Genomic DNA, 23,523 nt, shown 5'->3' with positions numbered 1-23,523 from the left:
CATCCATCCACCTACACATCTATTTAAAGCTCATCAATATATTTATATAGCTATGCAATAATCTGCCCATTGAGTCATACAAACACAGACAAACATATACACAAACACATACATACATGCATGCACGCACACACTTGTTTACTTGTTGAATCAATTCATTCACTTAGTTGACCTTTTTTCTCTCATTCTTCTACCTCTCCATATTGTCTTTGATTTGACTCTTCTTGAATTCCATTTTGACCCTTCCTTTACATAACTTTCGGTCCATCAATCCATTTATCCTTTCTATTTTATATCATCATAATCCATCTGTGTTCTTTGCTCATCCTTTATGCTAGTCACTAAATGCAACATCTTGGGTTAATTCCATTCATAGGCTTGTTCACTTCTTCACTCACACAATCACTTTTCAGTGTAGTTCATGGTTCACCTGTGAATGGTAGTTGTGCCTCTCTCTGACCTTAGCTAGAAAAAACTCTCTTACTATAGACAGTCTTTATTTAATGTAAAAAAAGGAAGAATTTCTGAGACAAATTCCTCCTGAACTGAATCTATCAGAATGAGTAAGAACATTCCAGAAAAAAATGAAACATGAAATGTTCTTGGAAATGTGGATTTCAACTATGATAATTCTTTCCACAGCTCCTGAGACATCCACCACTATCCTACCTTCTATATCTATATCTCTGCAGCCAGAACCTGACACAGGTATGGTGAAGTCCCATTGCCTACCTTTGATTAGATCCCCTGTCCCACACCTCCACCATCTGTCTTCCAGATAGAGCTAGGGCACCAATATATGAAGATCCTAGTGTCAGGGTCATCTTCATATGTACTCGGATCACACTAACAATCAAACTAGATACACTCTCACATGTAACCAAAATGCATGTGAGACAAAGAGACTACTAAAAGTATTTCTAGTGTGGGGCGGGGGCAGTATGGAGGTAACAGGCATATAACATAATGTGGAAAGGAGAAGGCTTTCTGAGCAAAATTCCTCCTGAACTGAATCTCTCAGGATGAGTAGGAGTCATCCAGATAAACTAAGAATGAAATGTTCCAGGAAATGAGGATTTCAATATTAGGGCTCAGTGACCAGTAATACTAAAGTGGATAAGTAGAATTGAGAGGATTTTGATTTCCATGAATCATGCTCCCAGTGCAGCCTCTCTATGTCCTGCCTAGCACCTACTGGGTCAATTGGGAGGCTCAGGGTGGATGAATAAATGAGAATGGATGTCAGTGGAAGATGACTTGAAAGCTGTTGTAGTATGCTTTCTGTTGCTGTGATAAATGTTACAGTCTAAAGGAACTTGGGGAAGTATGAGTTTATTTCAACTTACAGTTCCATGTCCCAGTCTATACTTAAGGGAAGCCAAATAAGGCAGAAAGCTAGAGAAAAGTCCTAAAGCAAACCATGGGGATATGCTACATACTGGATTACTTTCAGGTTCATATCAGCTAGTTTTCTTGTATATTGCAAACCACCTGCCTGGTGGTGGTACTTCTCATATTTGACTGGGTCTCCTATATCAAATAGCAATCAAGAAAATGACCCAAAGATATGCCCAAAGGTCAGTCATGATAGAAGAAATTCTTTAATTCTTCTTCCTAAGTGTGAATACATGACAACCAATATCAGCCAACACAAGTGTCAAATCTGCAAGCTTGTACTTACCACTGAAAGTACACATGGAATAACGGGTATTAATGGACTATGAACATTTCTAGGGAGAATTTTAATTTCAGAAAGATGTCCTTACTACTCAGGATGGAGAACATCTTTAGATAGAGCATCCAATGAGTCTGAAGGAAAAAAATTCTGGTCATAAAACCTATGCTAGAATGAAGAGGTAATTAATGTGAGGAACATTCAGATGTGATACGGAATTAAGAAGATATGTAGGCTCTAACCTGACTGGATACTTTAGGATATGGTTAGAGATTTGAAGTGAAGAAAAACTGATGAGAACAGGATTCTACTCTGGTATCAGCAAATTTTCAGTTGTATCTCTTCTCTTCATGCAGCAATGGGGCACCATCTGGAGATCCTAACAATCAACTTCACCATAACCAATCTTCCATATTCATCAAATATGAGCAATGGCTCAGCTGTGTTCAGCTCAACTGAGAGTGTCCTGCAGTACCTGGTGAGAACCTTATCCAAGCAGTGTGAGGGAGATAAATCCCATATGACCTCCTTTTCAATGCCTGTTTTCATTTCCCTCCTCCTTCACCATCCACAGCTTGGACACTTGTTCCAAAATGGCTCCTTCAACTCAACCTGCAGATTGGATTCCCTCAGGTGAGGCTACTTCCTGACCATTGGCCAGGAATGACCATTGCTTATTGTTATCATTCTCATTCCTAGTTCTTCCCTCTGGTTCTGATCTTCATTTTGACTTTTCTGAAATCTCCACACTCCTCTCTCTCTAGGCCTAAGAAGAATGGAACAGCCACTGGTGTGGATGCCATCTGCACCTACCACCATGACCCTTCACATCCTGGGATGGACATCCAAGGACTGTACTCAGAACTGAAAAATCTAACCCAGGGAATCACCCAGCTGGGCAACTACTCACTGGACAAGGACAGTTTATATGTCAATGGTAAATTTCTTTGTGGTTTGCTGTGGAATATTGCCTAGGCATCCTTTATTTTTTTCTATTTCTATCAATAATATTTATAATACTGCCAATACCAGTTTATTGCATGTTCTTATCACCTTTTTTCAAAAATTCAAGAAGCACACACAAGTAGCCTAGCAAGAAGGTTTGCCCTATGTTCATTATTGTGTGGAAAGTCAGCAAGCAAAGGGATAGAAATACATTTCCTGAGCTTCATTTCTACTTCTTTTTGTATCCAGGAATGTATCACAATGTTTTGGGTACCCATATTTATTTATACTTTCTCTTTCTATCTAACTAACCAGATAGAGAAACTTGCTTGCACACAAGAGAATTGTCAGTTCAATGTCTCCATGTCTTGTCAATTGCCAAGCCACTTAACCACAATACTCCATGAACTTGGCAAGAAGATACAGTGTATCTACATTACTTTGAATTTAAACAAAGAAAGGAAACAAAGCACAGAGCTAAAAAGGACTGCCTTTTCTACAATGAGTTTTGACCAATAGAAATTTCAAGGTGCAGCTTCATATATCCAGTCTGTTTAATTAAGCCATTGCAAGGACTTGTGTATAATTTCCAGCCTCTTCTCATTTTCTATTCAGCATTTATTATAAACCACACTTTATGCCTGATTGAAAGAACAAATAACTTTCATCTGTACCTTTTTTCAAATGTTGAAGTGCAGTTTGGTGGGGAGGGGCACAACCTGTGTTTTATTTTTTATTTTTGTCTGTTCATAATATATGCTTCAAATGAAAATGGAGTACTACCCATAGCAAATGCTCAATAAGGATCATCTGGATGGATATATAGTGACAGAATAGAAAGAAAGATAATGGTGCGTATTGATGCATAATATTATGGAAGTGAGGTATGAAAATGGGTTTTGTAAGGACCTGTTGGGAACATTCTAGAGGTACGGAAAGAGATGAATAGTTGAAATACCAGGAAATTCTTCTCCAGGATGATTTACTAGATCTCATAATGTGTACATATGTTCACTAATGTATATAAGGGTGTTGTTGTGCCATATGCACAAAAGCATGCAGAATCCTTTCCTGTGCTCTCCCTTTGTCTTACCTGTCATCTATATTCTAGGCTATAATAAACCTGCTCCAGAAGAAACTCTTACAAGTAAGTACCAATAGATCCCATCTAGGTCTTGGTTAATACTTTTCTCCACATTTCCAAAGGAAAATTAATGCAAATATAAGCCATTGTCTTCAGAGAGGTCAAGTTCTCAATGGAAGGAAGATGCAGAGTCATTGGTCTCTTCTTGAAACTGCAGGTCTCATGTTGGGTTTCTGAATTTTCCATTTTCTTCTTGGTTGTAAAAATGTATTTCTTTTTTGTTGTTTTTTTATTTTTATTTTTTAAATTATACTCATGATATTCATTAATTACACTCATGATATTAATCACATTTGTGGTATTCATAGATTACATTCACAGTATGTATATATATATATATAAATTTTAAATGCCGAATGCCATTTCTTGAAGGGGGTAGGAGGTCTTAATTACAGGCTTACAGCACAATGGGAGGACCCCAGAGGGCAGAAGTTCACTACTGATGTTTTACAATCTTGCATCTAAGCTGTTAACACCTATTATTCAGGATACACAGACAAGGAACTTCCCTTTGCATTCAGGAGGGTGGACCTGGCAGGGAATTAGCATAGGGAGGATATCAAGGTCAAGGTCCGCAAGCAAGGCAACAGTTACCCAAAACAGGGGCCAGGGCCCTGCAGGTCCCCCTTTTATTAAAAAATGATTTTCTGACTTGGGTTGCATGGGACGTCAGCAGGTCACCTTACCCGTCATGGAGACTCCTGCCCAGGCCACACAGGTGCTCTGTCTTTGGTTGGTGAGTGCCCCCCAGGCATTACCGTCTCTGAGTACTCATTATCATACAGGCTCAATCGTGTGTGAGCTGCACAGTTAACTGCTGCCAAAGATCTCAAAGTGGCACTGGGCTTGCAATCTGTGTGTTCAACACAGAAAAGACCCACAGAGGTCCTATCCCACCCATAGACAGTAGGCTAAAGGCAACTGAGCCATTCCCTTCCTTAATGAGCCATACTGTATGTTGGAGTCCTTGTAAGATAGTATCCCAAAAGCAACTGGAGCTTGAGTTTATAAATTTATAATTTTCAAAGCCAATCGAGATGTATATAAGTACTGAATTAAATTTATCATGCCCAATAGAATGGAAAATTAACTAACTATGGTAGCTACTTTTGTTGCTAGGGTCTCCACTGTGCTAGCTGTAGTAAGCAATTATGAAATGGTAATCCCAAAAACAGTAGCAGCGGTGGCCACCATTGCTATAACTGCAACAGCGGCAGCAGCAATGTCAAATTCTCTTCTCGAGTGTGTGGACATCCACTGGCATGGATACAACTCCAGTAACACAAACCGCCAAGGCCCATTTTCTTGATCCCAGCACAACTTTAGCTGGCAGCTCTTCTGGAGAATCCAATATCATGGCTATAGTTCCTAGGCTTACATTAATGCCTGCCAAAGCTGGCAATATTGGGCTCTCAATCTCCATTGGGTAAAAATGTATTTCTAAAAGTGTATTAACCTAGAGCATTATGGGGCTAATTTTTACATGTTTACAGTGTGATTTGTTTCCTAAAAAGAAAGGGCACCATCATGGGCTTTATTATCAAGCTGTATACTCTGATGACTATTTTAGTGTTTTAACTAAAATTACTTTCTCTCTATTATTTTTATTAATTTTTATTAGTTCTTTGAGAGTTCTATACAATGTTTTATGTTGCTATTGCACCAGTGGGCATGTGTTGCCAGGTCAGTCGTTACTGTAACTCTAAGTATTAACAGTTGAGTAAGACTGGTGATTCCTTTCCTCCTCCAGTAGCATGCACAGCACCTTCCAGCACTCTGAAAGCTAGCCAGAAGGGATGAAACTTCAAGCTGAGTACCAGATTTATCTTTCCATTTGCTGTGTCTCAAATGTGGGGTATCTTCAGCAATTTGGGTCTAACCAAGGAATTCTAGAAGGTTAACAAAAGCATTGGCAATAGCTAGTAATGTTTGGGAGTCTATAGTACATCACTTGTCAACAACCGCAAAAGGAATAATCCATCCCTGCTGCTGGACTTTTTTTTTGTCATCCTGTGTTGTCTAGTGGGGCATAGTTGCCTATTATGCAGCAACTCCATTTAGACTCTTTATATGTGTGTATGCATATACTTTAGGAAGCTTCTATAGTATTAGAGTTATGTCTGACTTTTTTGGAATGCCCTTAGTGTTAATTATTCATCCCTTTATTACTGATCTACCTGGTCATTCCACTAGGCAACTCCTTCCCCATTTGGCCCTTCCCATTCCATTACTCTCTTTCTACACTTAATATCACCATATCCTATAATGAAACACTCACATCTAAAGATTCAAAGCTAACAGTCACAAACCATAGAAGTATAACATTTTCTTTCTCTGGATCTGGGTTACTTCACTTAGAATGATTGTTTCCAGTTATAAAGCAATTACCTAACATTTCTTAAAAGACACATTTTTATTTAAATTTTTATGCAATTTATTTTGATCATGTTTTCCTCTCCTGTTATTGCTCTCAGATTCTCCCTGCTTTCCTACTCACCAAAATACATTTTCTTCCTCTCAATTTCCTCTTTTTGTTTCTCTCTCTTCCCTAGTGTACCCCAAGACAAAAGTGAAAATCCAAACAAACAAAAAATAAACCATCAAAAAAAGAATATTAAATAATTTCAATACCATAGAAAATGAAACAACAATCTCATGGGAAATTGAAAAAGGAAAAAAAATGGTGTCCATTTGTGGTTCTCCAATGATTTCTGACCATGAGTCCATCTCTGGGTGTGTTTGATACACCCAGTGATACTTCACTGTAGAAAATTGACTTTCCAATTTTACCAGGTATAAATTCCAAATAGATTCTTGGATAGGGGTGGAACTTGGTGTTCACTTTCCTTTCTCAGTGCTGCAATTTTTCTGCTTTAAACTTATACAGTTCTAATGATAGTGGATGACTCCAAGGAAATAGTATCTTCCACATACAACAGGACTGATACACATATGATTCCACAGAGACTATGGCAATTGTATTATTCTTACCAGCTAAAAATATTGTGTATATTTACAGGTTTTACTATGTATCCATCAGTTGATGGATATCTATACTATTACAATTTCCTAGATATTCTAAATAGAGCAACAATAAACATGGACATGCAAGTTTCTAGATAGCAGCATTTAGACTCCTTGAGGGTATGCCCAAGAGTGATAGTACTGGACTCATAATAGCTCTATTACCAATATTTTTAGGAACCTCCACACATATTTCTGTAGAAGTGAGTGATTGTTCCTGTTCCCCACATCCATGCCAGCATTTGTTGTCATTTATCTTTTGTTTGTCTGCTTGTTTTGTTTTGGATCTTAACTATTCTGATGGGGATAAAATGAAATCTTAAAGAAGTTTTAATTTTCTTGTCCCTAACACCAAGGGATGTTGAATATTTTTAAAAAAATGTTTCTCTACAATTTGTATTTCTCTTTGTGTGAATAATCTGACCCATGCCACAAATTTTGAATTGGGTTGTTTTCCTGGTGGTTAATTTTTTAATTTACTTGTATATTCTAGACACAGACCCTCTGTCAGATATGTTGCTAATAGAGATTTTTGCAATCCTGTAGGAAGCTGCTTTGTTTAAAACCATGCTATCTTTTTCTATACAGAAGGAAGCATTTTAGATTCATGGAACCTGTTTATTAATTAATAGTCTTTAAGACTATGCTATCCAGGTTCTGTCCCCAAAATCCTTTCCTGTCCCAGTAAGGTTAAGTGTATTCTCTATTTTCTCCTAACTACACCAGGTTACCAGGACTTATGTAAAGGTTGTTTAATCATTTGGAGTTGAGTTTGGGGTATTCAGTAGCCTATTCATCATTTATCTTTGCAGCTGATCATTCTTCCATTTTTCTAGATATTCCTGAACTCATATCACATTTCCATAAATCCATCCTTCCATTGATCCATACATACATACATACATACATACATACATTCTCCTGCCCATTCTTTTGTATTTCCTGTTTCTTTTCCTCCTCCATCTTTTATTCATGATTGCATTCATTCACTCATCCACTTTCATTGATAAACCCATACTACAGTCCATTTTCCAGTTCATACTTTATTTCTTCTTTTTTCCTTTATTCATTCATACATACATCCACCTGACCTTTCATCAATCACATACATGCCTATATATCCATATATTATAGACTGGTATGAAAACCCACTCTTCTGTCAGCTCCTACCTATGTATCTTTCAGTTCACTCATCTGTTTCTACACTGATTTCTTCTGTCTGCTTGACTGCTTAGCATTCACATTCTATCTTTCTTTCTTCTGTGAATTCACATACCAATCTATTCATCCATCTATAAATGCAGTACCTATCTACTAATCCATCCACCTACCCATCTATTTAATGCTCATCAACACATCTATATAAGTACACTATAATCTGCCCATTGAGTCAAACACACAAACACACACACACACACACACACACACACACACACACACACACACACACGCACGCACACATGCACGCATGTTTACCCATCAGCAAGTTCATTCACTTAGTTGTCCATTCTTCTATCCTTCCAGATTATCCTTGATTTTTATTCTTCTTGAATCCTTTTTGCCCTTCATTTTTATATCCCTCCTTACATCCATCATTTTGTTCTCTCTATTTTCTATCTTCCTAATCTATCTGTGATCTTTTCACATCCTTTATGCTGATCAGTAAGCTTACTATCTTGATTTAATGCCATTGATAGTCTTGTTCACTTGTTCACTCACACACTCACTCTTCTATGTAGTTCATGGTTCAGCTGTGAATGGTGGTTGTGCATCTAGAAAAGCTTCTCTAGCTATGGACAGTCTTTGTTGTATGTAGAAAGTGGAGGGTTTCTGAGAAAAAATCCTCCTGAACTGAATCTACCAGGATAAGTGGGAGTCGTCCAGAAAAATGAAACATGAAATGTTCTTGGAAATGAGGATTTCATCAATGGCTATTCTCTCTTTAGCTCCTGAGCCAGCCACCACTACCCTACCTTCTTCATCTACATCTCTGCAGCCAGAACCTGACACAGGTATCTCGTGATACCATTGCCTATCTTTGATTAGATCTCCTGTCCAATACTTCCACCATATGTCTTCCAGATACTTGCCCACATGTATCCATAAGGCCTGTGACACAAAGAGATTACTACAATAATATGCATGTTTGTGTGTTTGTGTATACGCATCAGTGTGGGGGTAAAAGGCATATATAATGTAGAAAGGAGAAGGCTTTCTGAGGAAAATTCCTCCTTAACTGAATCATCCAGATAAAGTAAGAATGAAAGGTTCCGGGAAAAGAGGATTTCAACATGAGGGCTCAGTAACCAGCAACAATGTAGTAAATATGTAGAATTGAGAGGATTTTGATTTCCATGAATCATATTGCTCAACTCCCAGTGCAGCCTCCCTGTGTCCTGCTTAGTACCTACTGAGTCATAGTGCTTGGGTCAGGATAGATGAGTAAATGAGAATGGAAGTTAATGGAAGATAACATGAATGCTGTTGTAGGTTGGGTTCTTTTTCTGTGATAAATGTTATAGTCTAAAGGAACTTGGGGAAGTATTAGTTTATTTCACCTTGCAGGTCCATGTCACAGTCTATACTTAAGCGAAGCCAAATAAGAACTCAAGGCATAAAGCTAGAGAAAAGTCCTAAAGATGACCATGGGAGAACTGGCCTGCATTCAGGCTCATATCAGCTACCTTTCTTATTCATTTTAAGCCCAAGTGCCTGGTGGTGGTGCTGTTCAGAGTTGACTGGGTCTCCTACATCAAATAGCAATCAAGAAAATGTCCTATAGATATGCCCACACGTCAATCTGATAGCAGGAATTCTTTAATCTTTCTTCCCAAGTGTGACTACTTGAAACCAACATTAGTAACCACAAAGTGTTAAATTTACAAATTTGTATTTGGCCATAAAATACCCAGGGAATCATGGGTAATAATGGATGATTGACATTCCTAATGAGAATTTTAATTTCAGAAAGGCACTCCTAGTGCTCACAATAGAGAACATCTTTAGACAGGGCATCCATTGAGTCTGAAGGAAAAAATTCTGGTTGTGAGTAGATAAGACTTAAGCTAGAACAAATATAGAATCAATGTAAGCAATGTTCAGAAAAGGTGATTTGTGTGATGTAGAGCTAAGATGTTGTGTAGCTTCTGACCTGAATGGTTATTTTGTTATATGTTAAGAAGGTGGAAGTGAAGATAAGCTGATGAGAACAGGATTCTACTCTGGTATCAGCAAATTTTCAGTTGTATCTCTTCTCTTCATGCAGCTATGGGGCACCATCTGGAGATCCTAACAATCAACTTCACCATAACCAATCTTCCATATTCATCAAATATGAGCAATGGCTCAGCTGTGTTCAGCTCAACTGAGAGTGTCCTGCAGTACCTGGTGAGAACCTTATCCAAGCAGTGTGAGGGAGATAAATCCCATATGACCTCCTTTTCAATGCCTGTTTTCATTTCCCTCCTCCTTCACCATCCACAGCTTGGACACTTGTTCCAAAATGGCTCCTTCAACTCAACCTGCAGATTGGATTCCCTCAGGTGAGGCTACTTCCTGACCATTGGCCAGGAATGACCATTGCTTATTGTTATCATTCTCATTCCTAGTTCTTCCCTCTGGTTCTGATCTTCATTTTGACTTTTCTGAAATCTCCACACTCCTCTCTCTCTAGGCCTAAGAAGAATGGAACAGCCACTGGTGTGGATGCCATCTGCACCTACCACCATGACCCTTCACATCCTGGGATGGACATCCAAGGACTGTACTCAGAACTGAAAAATCTAACCCAAGGAATCACCCAGCTGGGCAACTACTCACTGGACAAGGACAGTTTATATGTCAATGGTAAATTTCTTTGTGGTTTGCTATGAATGTCCCCTAGGCATCCTTTATTTTTTCTCTCTCTATCAGTAGTATTGATAATACTGCCAAGACCAGTTTATTGTATGTTCTTATCACCTTTTTTCAAAAATTCAAGAAGCACACACAAATATCCTGGCAAGAAGTTTTGCCCTATGTTCATATTATGCCTAAAAACAGCAAGCAGAGGGATAGAAATACATTTTCTAAGTTTCATTTCTACTTCTTCTTGAATCTAGGAATGTATCTCAGTGTTTTTGGTACCCACATTTATTTACACTTTCTCTTTCTATCTAACTAACCAGATAGAGAAACTTGCTTGCACATATGTCAAGAGAATTGTCAGTTCGATGTCTCCATATCTTGTCAATTGCCAAGCCACTTTAACCATAATACCTCCTGAACTTGGCAACAAGATACAGTGTATCTACATTACTCTGATTTAAACAAAGAAAGGGAAAAAGCACACAGCTAAAAAGGGACTTGCCTTTCCTACACTGAATTTTGACCAATGAAAATGTTGAGGTGCAGCTTCATATATTCAGTCTGTTTCATTAAGCGATTGCACGGAATTGTGTATAATTTCCAGCCTCTTCTCATTTTCTATTCAGCATTTACTATAAACCATACCCTTTGCCTGATTGAGAGAACAAATAACTTTCACCTCTACCTTTTTCTAAATGTGAAGTGCAGTTTGGTGGAGAGGGGAACAACCTGTGTTTTATTTTTTATTTTTGTCTGTTCATAATATATGCTTCAAATGAAAATGGAGTACTACCCATAGCAAATGCTCAGTAAGGATCATCTGGATGGATATATAGTGACAGAGTAGAAAGAAAGATAATGGTGCGTATTTGATGCATAATATTATGGAAGTAAGGTATGAAAATGGGTTTTGTAAGAACCTATTGGGAACATTCTAGAGGTACGGAAAGAGATGAGTAGTTGAAATACCAGGAAATTCTTCTCCAGGATGATTTACTAGATCTCATAATGTGTACATATGTTCACTAATATATATAAGGGTGTTGTTGTGCCATATGCACAAAAGCATGCAGAATCCTTTCCTGTGCTCTCCCTTCCTCTTACCTGTCTTCTATATTCTAGGTTATAATAAACCTGCTCCAGAAGAACCTCTTAAAAGTAAGTACCAATTGATCCCATCCAGGTCTTAGTTAATACTTTTCTCCACATTTCCAAAGGAAAACTGAGGCAAATATAAGCCATTGTCTTCAGAAAGGTCAAATTCTCAATAGAAGCAAGATGCAGAGTCATTGGTCCCTTATTGAAATACAACTCTCATATTGCTTCTGAGTTATCCATATTCTTCTTGGTTGTATAAATGTATTTCTAAAAGTGTAACCTAGAGCATTATGGAGCTTATTTTACATGTTTACTGTGTGATTTTGTTTCCTAAAAAGGAAATTCACTATCATGGGCTTTATTATCAAACTGCATACTCTGATGACTATTTTAGTATTTTAACTAAAATAGACTTCTCTGTTTCATTTTTTTCTGATTTTTATTAGTTCTTTGAGAGTTTTATACAATGAATTTGTGTTGCTCTTGTATCAGTGGACATGTGTTACCAGGCCAGTCATTACTGTAGCTCAAAGCGTTAACAGTTGAGTAAGACTGGTGACTCCTTTCTTCCTCCAGTAGCATGCACAGCACCTTTCAGCACTCTGAAAGCTAGCCAGAAGATATGAAACTTCCATATTTATTTCTCCATATGCTATGGTTCAAGTGTGTGATATCTTCAGCAATTTGTGTCTCACCAAGAAGTTCTGGAGGGTACCAAAGCACTGGCAATAGCTAGTATGGGAATCTATAGTACACCACTTGCCAACAACTCCAAAAGGAATAATCCATTCCTGCTGCTGAGCTTTTTTTGTCATCCTGTGTTTTATGCCCCCATCTAGTGGGGCATAGTTGCCTATTATATAGCAACTCTATTTAGACTCTTTATATATGTGTATGCATATACTTTAGGAAGCTTCTATAGTATTAGAGTTCTGTCTGACTTTTTGGAATGCCCTTATTATTATTATTATTATTATCAATCCTTGTATTTTCCTTCTACCTGGTCATTTGATTAGGTAACTCGTATCAGTTTGTCCCTTTCCATTCCATTATTCACAATCAACTTTATTATGACCATATCATATCAAATGAAACACACAAATTTAAAGATACAAAGCTAACAGCCACAAACAATAAAAAACATATGACTTTGTTTCTCTGGATCCAGGTTATATCACTTAGAATGATTGTTTCCAGTTACAAACAATAACCAGAACATTTCTTAAAAGAACATTTTTATTTAAATTTTTATTCAATTTATTTTTTATCATATTTTCCTTCACGGATTTGCTCTCAGGTTCTCCCTACTGACCTACTCAAACTCATTTTCATTCTCTCTCTTTCTTCTTTTTGTATTTCTCTCCCCCCCCCAAGAGTACCCAAAAGACAAAAGTGAAATTCCAAACAAACAAAAGTAATATTAAATAATTTCAATACAACAGAATATAAAACAAAAATCTCATACCAAATTTTAAAAAAAAAATGCTGTCGATTTTCTGTTTTCCAACTATTTCTAGGAATAAGTTCATCTCTGGGTGTGTTTGGTATACTTTCCGACACTGTGGATAATTGATTTTCCCTTCCTTAGCAGGTATAAATTGCAAATAGCTTCTTGGCTAGGGATAGAACTTTGTGTCTATTTCCCTTTCTGAATTCTGCATATTTTTCTGCTTTAAACTAATACAGGTCAAAGAGTTGTAGATGACTCCAAGGAAATAGTATCTTCCAAATACAACAGGACTGATACAAATATGGATCCACAGAGACTATGGCAATTGTACTATTTTACTGTGGAAAATATACTGTATATTTTCCAATTTTTCTATGTATCCATCAGTTGATGGACATCTACACTGTTACAATTTCCTAGATATTCTAAATAGAGCAGCAATAAACATGGACATGCATGTTTCTAGATAGCAGCATTTAGACTCCTTGAGGGTACATGCAAGAGTGATATGGCTTGATCTCATAGTAGATCTATTTTTGGCATTTTTAGGAAACTCCACCACACTTATTTCTGTAGTGGTTATAACCCCAATAGAAGTGAATAATTGTTCCAGTTTCCAAATCCAAGCCAGCATTTGTTGTCATTTATCTTTTGTTTGTCTGCTTGTTTTGTTTTGGATCTTAGCTATTCTGATAGGGATAAAAAGAAATCTTAAAGAAGTTTTAATTTTCTTTACCCTGATACCTAGGGATGTCACATATTTTTTAAAAAATGTTTCTCCACAATTTGTATTTCTCTTTGTGTGAATTATCTGACCCATGCCAAAAATTTTGAATTGTTTTCCTGGTGGTTAATTTTTTAATTTACTTGTATATTCTAGACACAGACCCTCTGTCAGATATGTTGCTAATAGAGATTTTTACCATTCTGTAGGAAGCTGCTTTGTTTAAAACCATGCTATCTTTTTCTATACAGAAGGAAGCATTTTAGATTCATGGAACCTGTTTATTAATTATTAGTCTTTAAGACTATGCTATCCAGGTTCTGTCCCCAAAATCCTTTCCTGTCCCAGTAAGGTTAAGTGTATTCTCTATTTTCTCCTAACTACACCAGGTTACCAGGACTTATGTAAAGGTTGTTTAATCATTTGGAGTTGAGTTTGGGGTATTCAGTAGCCTATTCATCATTTATCTTTGCAGCTGATCATTCTTCCATTTTTCTAGATATTCCTGAACTCATATCACATTTCCATAAATCCATCCTTCCATTGATCCATACATACATACATACATACATACATACATACATACATACATTCTCCTGCCCATTCTTTTGTATTTCCTGTTTCTTTTCCTCCTCCATCTTTTATTCATGATTGCATTCATTCACTCATCCACTTTCATTGATAAACCCATACTACAGTCCATTTTCCAGTTCATACTTTATTTCTTCTTTTTTCCTTTATTCATTCATACATACATCCACCTGACCTTTCATCAATCACATACATGCCTATATATCCATATATTATAGACTGGTATGAAAACCCACTCTTCTGTCAGCTCCTACCTATGTATCTTTCAGTTCACTCATCTGTTTCTACACTGGTTTCTTCTGTCTGCTTGACTGCTTAGCATTCACATTCTATCTTTCTTTCTTCTGTGAATTCACATACCAATCTATTCATCCATCTATAAATGCAGTACCTATCTACTAATCCATCCACCTACCCATCTATTTAATGCTCATCAACACATCTATATAAGTACACTATAATCTGCCCATTGAGTCAAACACACAAACACACACACACACACACACACACACACACACACACACACACACGCACGCACCCACGCGCACACACACACACACACATGCACGCATGTTTACCCATCAGCAAGTTCATTCACTTAGTTGTCCATTCTTCTATCCTTCCAGATTATCCTTGATTTTTATTCTTCTTGAATCCTTTTTGCCCTTCATTTTTATATCCCTCCTTACATCCATCATTTTGTTCTCTCTATTTTCTATCTTCCTAATCTATCTGTGATCTTTTCACATCCTTTATGCTGATCAGTAAGCTTACTATCTTGATTTAATGACATTGATAGTCTTGTTCACTTGTTCACTCACATACTCACTCTTCTATGTAGTTCATGGTTCAGCTATGAATGGTGGTTGTGCATCTAGAAAAGCTTCTCTAGCTATGGACAGTCTTTGTTGTATGTAGAAAGTGGAGGGTTTCTGAGAAAAAAAATCCTCCTGAACTGAATCTATCAGGATAAGTAGGAGTCATCCAGAAAAATGAAACATGAAATGTTCTTGGAAATGAGGATTTCATCAATGGCTATTCTCTCTTTAGCTCCTGAGCCAGCCACCACTACCCTACCTTCTTCATCTACATCTCTGCAGCCAGAACTTGACACAGGTATCTTGGGTCCCATTACCTACCTTTATTTAGTTCCCTTTACCCACACCTCCACCATCTGTCTTCCAGATAGAGCTAGGAAACCAGTATATGAAGGTTCTAGTGTCAGGGTCATTTTAAAATGCACAAGGATCAGACTAATAATCTAACTTGTTTCTTGTCCACATTCAGCCAAATGACATGTGAAACAAATAGACTACTACAATACTTTGGTTAGTTGTGGGGTTGGGATTGTGGGAGAAACAGGCATATAACATAATGTAGAAAGGAAAAGGCTTGCTGAGGAATATTCCTCCTGAACTTACTCTCTCAGGATAAGTAGGAGTCATCCAGATAAAGTAAGAATGAAAGGTTCCAGGAAATGAGGATTTTAATATGAGGGCTCAGTGACCAGGAACAATGTAGTAAATATGTAGAATTGAGAGGATTTTGATTTCCATGAATCATATTGTTCAACTCCCAGTGCAGCCTCTCTGTGTCCTGCTTAGCACCTACTGAGTCATAGTGCTCGTGTCAGGATAGATGAGTAAAAGAGAATGGAAGTCAGTGGACGATGACTTGAAGTGTAGCTGAGGTTTTCCTGGTCCCACCTGGCCCACAGTCAGGACAAATCTCTCTTACCTGCCAGTCCCACAGCTGGCTCAGACCCATGCAACCACAGGGAAGCTTATATTAATTATGAACTATATGGCCATTAACTCAAGCTAATTATTGACTACCTCTTACACTTATATCAACCCATGATTCCTATCTGTGTTTAGCCATGTGTCTTGGTACCTTTCTTTTTCAGCTCTGCCTTCACATCTTGCTTTCTCTGTATCTGGCTGGTGACTCAGCCTTCCTCTTCCCAGAATTCTCCTTGTTTGCTTATCCCACCTATACTTCCTGCCTTGCTCCTGGCCAATCAGCATTTTATTAAACCAGTGTGCAAAAGCATTACCCCAGCATTGAAAGCTGCCGTGGGATGCCTTCTGCTTCTGTGATAAATGTGATAGTCTAAAGGAACTTTGGGAAGTATGAGTTTGTTTCAACTTACAGTTCTATGTCACAGTCTATACTTAAGGGAAGCCAAGTAAGAACTCAAGGCATAAAGCTAGAGAGGATCTAAAGAAGAGTATGGGGGAACACTGCATACTGGCTTATTTTCAGGCTCATATCACTTAGCTTTCTTGTACATTCCAAGCCCATCTGACTGGTGGTGGTGCTGCTCATAGTTGAATGGGTCTCCTACATCAAATAGCAGTCAAGGTAATACCAGATAGGTATACCCAAAGGTCTGTCTGATGGATGCAATTCTCTAATCTTTCTTCCCAAGTGTAACTACTTGCCAACCAATATTAGCCATCACAAGTGTCAATTTTTCAGGCTTGTATTTGACCCTGAAAGTACACATGGAACCATGGGTAGTAGTGGACTATGAACAGTCCTAGTGAGAATTTTAATTTCAGAAAGGCACTCCTAGTGCTCACAATAGAGAACATCTTTAGATAGAGCATCCATTGAGTCTGAAGGAAAAAAATTCTGGTTGTGAGTAGATAAGACTTAAGCTAGAACAAATACAGAATTAATGTAAGCAATGTTCAGAAAATTTGTGTGATGTAGAGCTAAAAAGTTGTGTAGCTTCTGACCTGAATGGTTATTTTGTTATATGTTAAGAGGGTGGAAGTGAAGATAAGCTGATGAGAACAGGATTCTACTCTGGTATCAGCAAATTTTCAGTTGTATCTCTTCTCTTCATGCAGCTATGGGGCACCATCTGGAGATCCTAACAATCAACTTCACCATAACCAATCTTCCATATTCATCAAATATGAGCAATGGCTCAGCTGTGTTCAGCTCAACTGAGAGTGTCCTGCAGTACCTGGTGAGAACCTTATCCAAGCAGTCTGGGGGAGATAAATCCCATATGACCTCCTTTTCAATGCCTGTTTTCATTTCCCTCCTCCTTCACCATCCACAGCTTGGACACTTGTTCCAAAATGGCTCCTTCAACTCAACCTGCAGATTGGATTCCCTCAGGTGAGGCTACTTTCTGACCATTGGCTAGGAATGACCATTGCTTATTGTTATCATTCTCATTCCTAGTTCTTCCCTCTGGTTCTGATCTTCATTTTGACTTTTCTGAAATCTCCACTCTCCTCTCTCCCTAGGCCTAAGAAGAATGGAACAGTCACTGGTGTGGATGCCATCTGCACCTACCACCATGACCCTTCACATCCTGGGATGGACATCCAAGGACTGTACTCAGCACTGAAAAATCTAACCCAAGGAATCACCCAGCTGGGCAACTACTCACTGGACAAGAACAATCTATATGTCAATGGTGAGTATGCTCTCTGATTTGCTATGCGATATTCTCAAGCATTTTTATGTTCACATGCTTCTGAGTATATGAAAATTTCTCTGAGCTTCTTAGGAAATATTAGAAATTATGGTGGTATTGTGCTTCCCAAAATATTGTGCACCCTAATAAATTTATCTGGGGTCAGAGAACAGACAGCCACTAGATACAGAGGCTAGAAAATGGTGGCACTCACACCTTTAATCCTAGCATTCCAGAGACAGAAATCCCTCTGGATCTCTGTGAGTTCAAGGCCACATTGGAAACAGCCAGGCATGGTGACACACGCCTTTAATCCTAAGAAGTGAGCCTTTAATCCCAGGGAGTGATCGTAGAAAGGCAAGATATATAAGGCGTGAAGACCAGGAACTAGAAGCATGTGGCTGGTTAAGCATTTGGCTGGTTAAGCTTTCAGGCTTCTAGCAGCATAGTTCAGCTGAGAGCCATTGGGATGAGGACACAGAAGCTTCCAGTCTGAGGAAACAAGACCAGCTGAGAAGTTGGCCAGGTGAGGTTAGCTGTGGCTTGTTCTGTCTCTCTGGACCTCCAGTGTTCACCCCAATAACTGGCCTCAGGTTTGATTTTATTAATAAGAACTTTTTAAGATTCATGCTACAATAAATAATTCTTTATACCTGAGCACTCAACAGTCATTCTCAATACCTTGAGTCTACATTTTTTTTTCTCCGCACTCTGCTTGTTTGATCAAGCCTGAAATGTCAGTGCCTACTGCACAAATCCTTATAATAAAATCCAGAACCAGATATTGGGATAAATGCTGAAAGATCAGAGAGACAAAGGAACAAGTCACAGCCACTTCTCACTCCATGAATCCTCTGACTGAATGCCTCTTAGTCCTCAGCCAAAAAGGCCTAATTTCTGTCTCCTCCTGCCTTATATTCCTTTCTCTGCCCAGCCATATCACTTCCTGTCTCAACCTTCCTAGTACTGGGATTAAAGGCATGTGGCTCCCAAGTACTGGAATTAAAGGTGTGTGCCACCACTGCCTGGCTGTTTCTCTTTTAGACTGGATTAATCTTATATAGCCCAGTGTTGCTTTGGACTCACAGAAATCCAGACAGATCTCTGCCTCTCCCTCCTGAGTGCTAGGTTTAAAGGTGTGTTCCACTACTACTTGACCTCTGTTGCTAATTCTGTGGCTAGCTCTGTCCTCTGATCTTCAAGGCAAACTTTATTTCTTAGATTACAAATATATCACCACAGCCGATGGTTATGAATATAAATATTTACAAAGCATTTTGTTGCCACGTCTATTTGGAACAAGAAAGTAATTTTTCCTTGTAGGGCTAATTACCTTCTCAAAGGTTTTTATGAGGTTTATAGTACCAGGAATAAATTACTTCCATTGAACCAATTCCAGTATCCATTGTGAAATCAGTTGGTTACCCATAATAGTCATGCCACAATTGCACTATTGAGCACATCTTTGCTGCCCATTTGTTATTGTAACACACAAGGTCTGCAGCTAGGTAAAAACGTTAATTATTTTTCTCTCAGCAGCCTGCATTTCACCTTCTGCTACAAGGTACACCAGTCAGCAATAAAAGAGCTTGCAGTTCAGTTCAAGATTAATTGCTTCCTGCATTCAAAAGTGTTGGTGTCTTGTCTTTCTATCTATTACCCTCATTTTAACAATAAGGAGTGAAGAGAAAGGGGAATTCATACTCCTATAACAGGTTATTGCTAATCAGAATTTTGATGATCTGAGTTTTCATCTGGTCACTATAATTCAGAAGTTGCAGGACACATATAGGGTTTTAGCCTTCATAAAGTAGGTGATTCATATTTCATATGCTTTTTTTTTTTTTTTTTTTGGTTTTTCGAGACAGAGTTTCTCTGTGTAGCTTTGTGCCTTTCCTGGAACTCACTTGGTAGTGCAGGCTGGCCTCGAACTCACAGAGATCCGCCTGGCTCTGCCTCCCAAGTGCTGGGATTAAAGGCGTGCACCACCACCGCCAGCTTGATTCATATGCTTTAATATGTTGTCTACTCAATAGTACCAAGAATCTTAGCCAAACATTAAGCTTAGCACCAGAGACAAATAAATTACATATGAAGTTTACCCCAATGTAAACTACAGTGAGGCACAGATATTTTTCAACACTATATTCTTCAAATGGGAGTGGGGAATATAGAAAGTACTCAATAAACATCAACTGGATGAATAGATAGAGGCAGAGTACAAGGGAAGATGATAGTGTAGGTGGGTACATATAAATGGGGATTAAGGTATGACAGTAGTTCTTATGAGACGCTCTTGTTAGGAACATCCTCTAGAAGTGGTAAGGAAGTATTAGATCTGGCAGAAATGGCAATAAATTCTTGTTCATGTTGATATTTATGTTAGCTCTTAGAACAGAAGTAGTTTCTAAATAATTATGTATAAATACATGCATCCATATTTGCCCCATGTGTACCAAGGCACGGAGTGTGGGACCTTGTTGCTACTTTTCCTTATGTGTGCCTTTTGTGTTATAGGTTACAATGAACATGGTGCAGAAGGACTTCCTACAAGTATGTATCAATTTGGTCTATCTAGGTCTTGGTCCACACATTTCTCTTCATTTATAAAGGAAACTTGCCATAAGCACAAGGCAATCTCTGGAAAGGGACTAAGGCCTTAGTGGAAAAAAGTTGCTGTCTCTGGCCTCTTCTTGGAATTTCAGTTCAAGTGTTAGATTTTTCTTCACTCCTCTTGGTTAGAGAAAGATATTTATACAAGTGTTGCCTGCAGAATTACAGGGCTGAATTCAGATGAAGACTGGAGTTTACATCTTTTAAAACAAATAAAATGTTCCCTAGTAGGAGCTTCATTATTAAGTTGAAAATTCTGATGGCTACTTAAGTGATTCTAGAAATTCCTTTGTATTATCTTGTTCAGCAATCCATTTCTCTGTTTTTGTAGCTATCCTTTTTTTTCATTTTTCTACTCATTCATCCTCAGGTACCACATTTCCATCGATCTATCCATCCATCTACATATCTACTCATACATCTATCTGCATATCTACTTACCTGTCTTCCCATCCACTTTCTTGCCCATTCTCATGTATTATCTTTATTCCTTCTGTTTTTCCTTCTACAGTTAATTTGTTAATCCATTTTCACCCCCTGCATCCATCCACCAATATTTCCACCCATTGGCCTGCTTATCCTTCATTAATTGATTACTTGCTTTCTCTATCTACCAACACATGCATATAATTACAGACCCATCTAGTCAGCTAGACAATCACCTACCTACCTAAACATCCATCCATATATCTATCTACTTCTGCATCTGTCAATTTGTCCATCCATCTACAGACCACCTCGTTCTGTCCATTTGCCTGCTTGAAATTACTTCTTTCTGTCTTTTCTCCATTGGTATATGTATCTATTTATCCATCCATTCACCTACTCTCTTATCCATTCATCTATGTATCTGCTCATATATGTACCCACTGACCCATATGTCTAACCATTTATCTGTATTTGTCAATCTATCTACTCATCTACCAATATTCTCTATCCAGTTATCTTCTTGGCATTTGTTCCCTCCACCTGTTCTTACTCTCTTTATCCATCCATCCAAATACACACACACACCATATATCCCATATATTCATCTACCACCTACATGTTCATCTATCATCTATACCATGTACATATATTTATCTATTCTTTATTAAATGTTATCTTCCTTCCATCATTCCGCCTTCTCTTTATTTTTATTCTTTGATTTTGTTTTGACTATCCATTTATCTATCATCCTTCTACACGTGCATTCATATCTTCTACATTTTTTTGTCTTCCAGTTCATCTGGCCTATTTGCTTACCCTCTCCTGCTATCCACTTTCACTATCTTGAATTGATTACATTCACAGACTTGTCCCCCTTCATTCAGGCAATCACTCTGTCCTTTACTCTTGTTTATGATCCACCTGGGAATGATTTTCATGGCTTGGACCACTGATGGAAGGTTCTCTCATTATGTGAAGCCACTGTCTATCCTGATGATAATCCTTTCCCTAGCTCCTGGGTCACCCACCACCATCCTGGCTTCTCCATCAAAATCTGTGCAGCCAGAACCCACAACAGGTATGTTGCAGTTCTTCTTCCTATCCTAGATGAGTTTCCCATGCCACACCTCACTACCTAACTTCCATATGACAACTAGAACACTAGGATGTGAATGTCCTAGTGTCAAGGCCATCACAGTATAATAATAAAGATATGTCTAGCAATTCAATCAGATGTCTCCCTTCATGCAACCACCAGACTCTGAATTAATACAGTGAGGAATTTTTGTGGGAGAGGAGTCACATACCATAATATAAAGAGGCAATGACTTTCTGGAGAATGTTGCACCTGAACTGAATCTCTCAAGGTGAGTAGAAGTGACCCAGATAAATAAGTTTTGGAGTTTTACTGGGAGTATTCCCTCAGTGAGGGCTCCGAGGCTTACAGCAACATAATGTGATGGGAGAATAGAGAAATTGGTTTATCTGAAACAAAAAAGTTCAGCTCCCAGTATAGCTTCTGGATGTCTAGTTCTGGACTCACAGGGCCATGCTGGTAGTTGAGGAATGAATAAGTAACTAAATGATAAAAGATAACAAGAGACCAGATCAGAAAGGACCTTGAATGCCTAATCAAGAAACTTCACCTTGGGATTTGGGAGATTTCTCAATGGTTAAAGTGCTTGTTAAACAAACATGTGGACTACAGTTAAAATCCCAACATGGTAGCCTATCGGTAATCCCAGCACTTGGAAAGACAAGAAAGAGGACCCTCATCAAAACTGACCAGCTAGTCTAGTCAATAATGTAACCTGAGTTTTCATAAGAGACCCTTCCTCAATATATAATGTTGATAGAGATTAAGGAAGATACTTGGTATCAATCCCTGGCCCCCACATTTGCATGTGTGGGTACACACACACACACACACACACACACACACGAAACAAAACCAAGGCAAAATAAACTTGAATTTGATATTAAAAGTTCAAAAGAGTAATGAGTAATCCTAGAGTGGGGGCACTCTTAGTGAGATTTTCATTGTATAAACATTCTTCTGTTGGGGTGCATAGGTAACATCCTTTAGACAAATCATCCAATGGGTATTCTAGGATTTTAGCATGGACAGAAGAGGATAAGACCTAGCTGTGATGCTGAAGCAGAGAGAATGCATGTGAAGAACATTCAGGAAAGATAGTTGGTGTGACATGGAGATGAAGAGCTTTTCAGGTTCTTTCATAGATGGGTACATTGTTGGTAGTCATACAATGAGAACGATGACCTGATAAGTGCAGGAGTTCAGACTTATCTCACATAAACTGTAACTTGTGCTTATTTCTCTTCCTCTCTTCCTGTAGCCATGGGGCATTTGAAGACTTTCACACTCAATTTCACTATCTCCAACCTCCCATACTCAGCAGGCATGAGCTCAGCCATGTTTAATTCCACTGAGAGGATCCTGCAGCACCTGGTGAGATGCTCATTCCGATAACTTCCAATTTGATAAGGCCTATTCCCTCCTCCATTACCTCTTCCCTTGCTTTTC

At 38.3% G+C, this 23,523-nt stretch overlaps 1 protein-coding gene across 1 annotated transcript in view; it reads left to right on the top strand.

Moving 5' to 3' along the window:
• The window catches only part of Muc16 (mucin 16, cell surface associated), a 188,035-nt gene that overhangs the window by 148,136 nt on the left and 16,376 nt on the right, over nucleotides 1–23,523 (top strand). The window contains exons 78-94 of the mRNA XM_076575603.1: nucleotides 643–708; nucleotides 2,032–2,153; nucleotides 2,250–2,308; nucleotides 2,440–2,612; nucleotides 3,732–3,767; nucleotides 8,735–8,800; nucleotides 10,054–10,175; nucleotides 10,272–10,330; nucleotides 10,462–10,634; nucleotides 11,757–11,792; nucleotides 15,548–15,613; nucleotides 17,356–17,477; nucleotides 17,574–17,632; nucleotides 17,764–17,936; nucleotides 20,454–20,489; nucleotides 21,991–22,056; nucleotides 23,336–23,448. Coding sequence (XP_076431718.1) covers nucleotides 643–708; nucleotides 2,032–2,153; nucleotides 2,250–2,308; nucleotides 2,440–2,612; nucleotides 3,732–3,767; nucleotides 8,735–8,800; nucleotides 10,054–10,175; nucleotides 10,272–10,330; nucleotides 10,462–10,634; nucleotides 11,757–11,792; nucleotides 15,548–15,613; nucleotides 17,356–17,477; nucleotides 17,574–17,632; nucleotides 17,764–17,936; nucleotides 20,454–20,489; nucleotides 21,991–22,056; nucleotides 23,336–23,448 — 1,547 coding nt within the window. The remainder of the gene's footprint in view (nucleotides 1–642; nucleotides 709–2,031; nucleotides 2,154–2,249; nucleotides 2,309–2,439; nucleotides 2,613–3,731; nucleotides 3,768–8,734; nucleotides 8,801–10,053; nucleotides 10,176–10,271; nucleotides 10,331–10,461; nucleotides 10,635–11,756; nucleotides 11,793–15,547; nucleotides 15,614–17,355; nucleotides 17,478–17,573; nucleotides 17,633–17,763; nucleotides 17,937–20,453; nucleotides 20,490–21,990; nucleotides 22,057–23,335; nucleotides 23,449–23,523) is intronic.

The sequence above is a fragment of the Peromyscus maniculatus genome, chromosome 7 (genome assembly GCF_049852395.1).
Source record: "Peromyscus maniculatus bairdii isolate BWxNUB_F1_BW_parent chromosome 7, HU_Pman_BW_mat_3.1, whole genome shotgun sequence".
Lineage (NCBI taxonomy): Eukaryota > Metazoa > Chordata > Mammalia > Rodentia > Cricetidae > Peromyscus > Peromyscus maniculatus.
The sequence above is the reverse complement of the archived record's forward strand: the minus strand, read 5'-3'. Positions and strand labels throughout refer to the sequence as shown.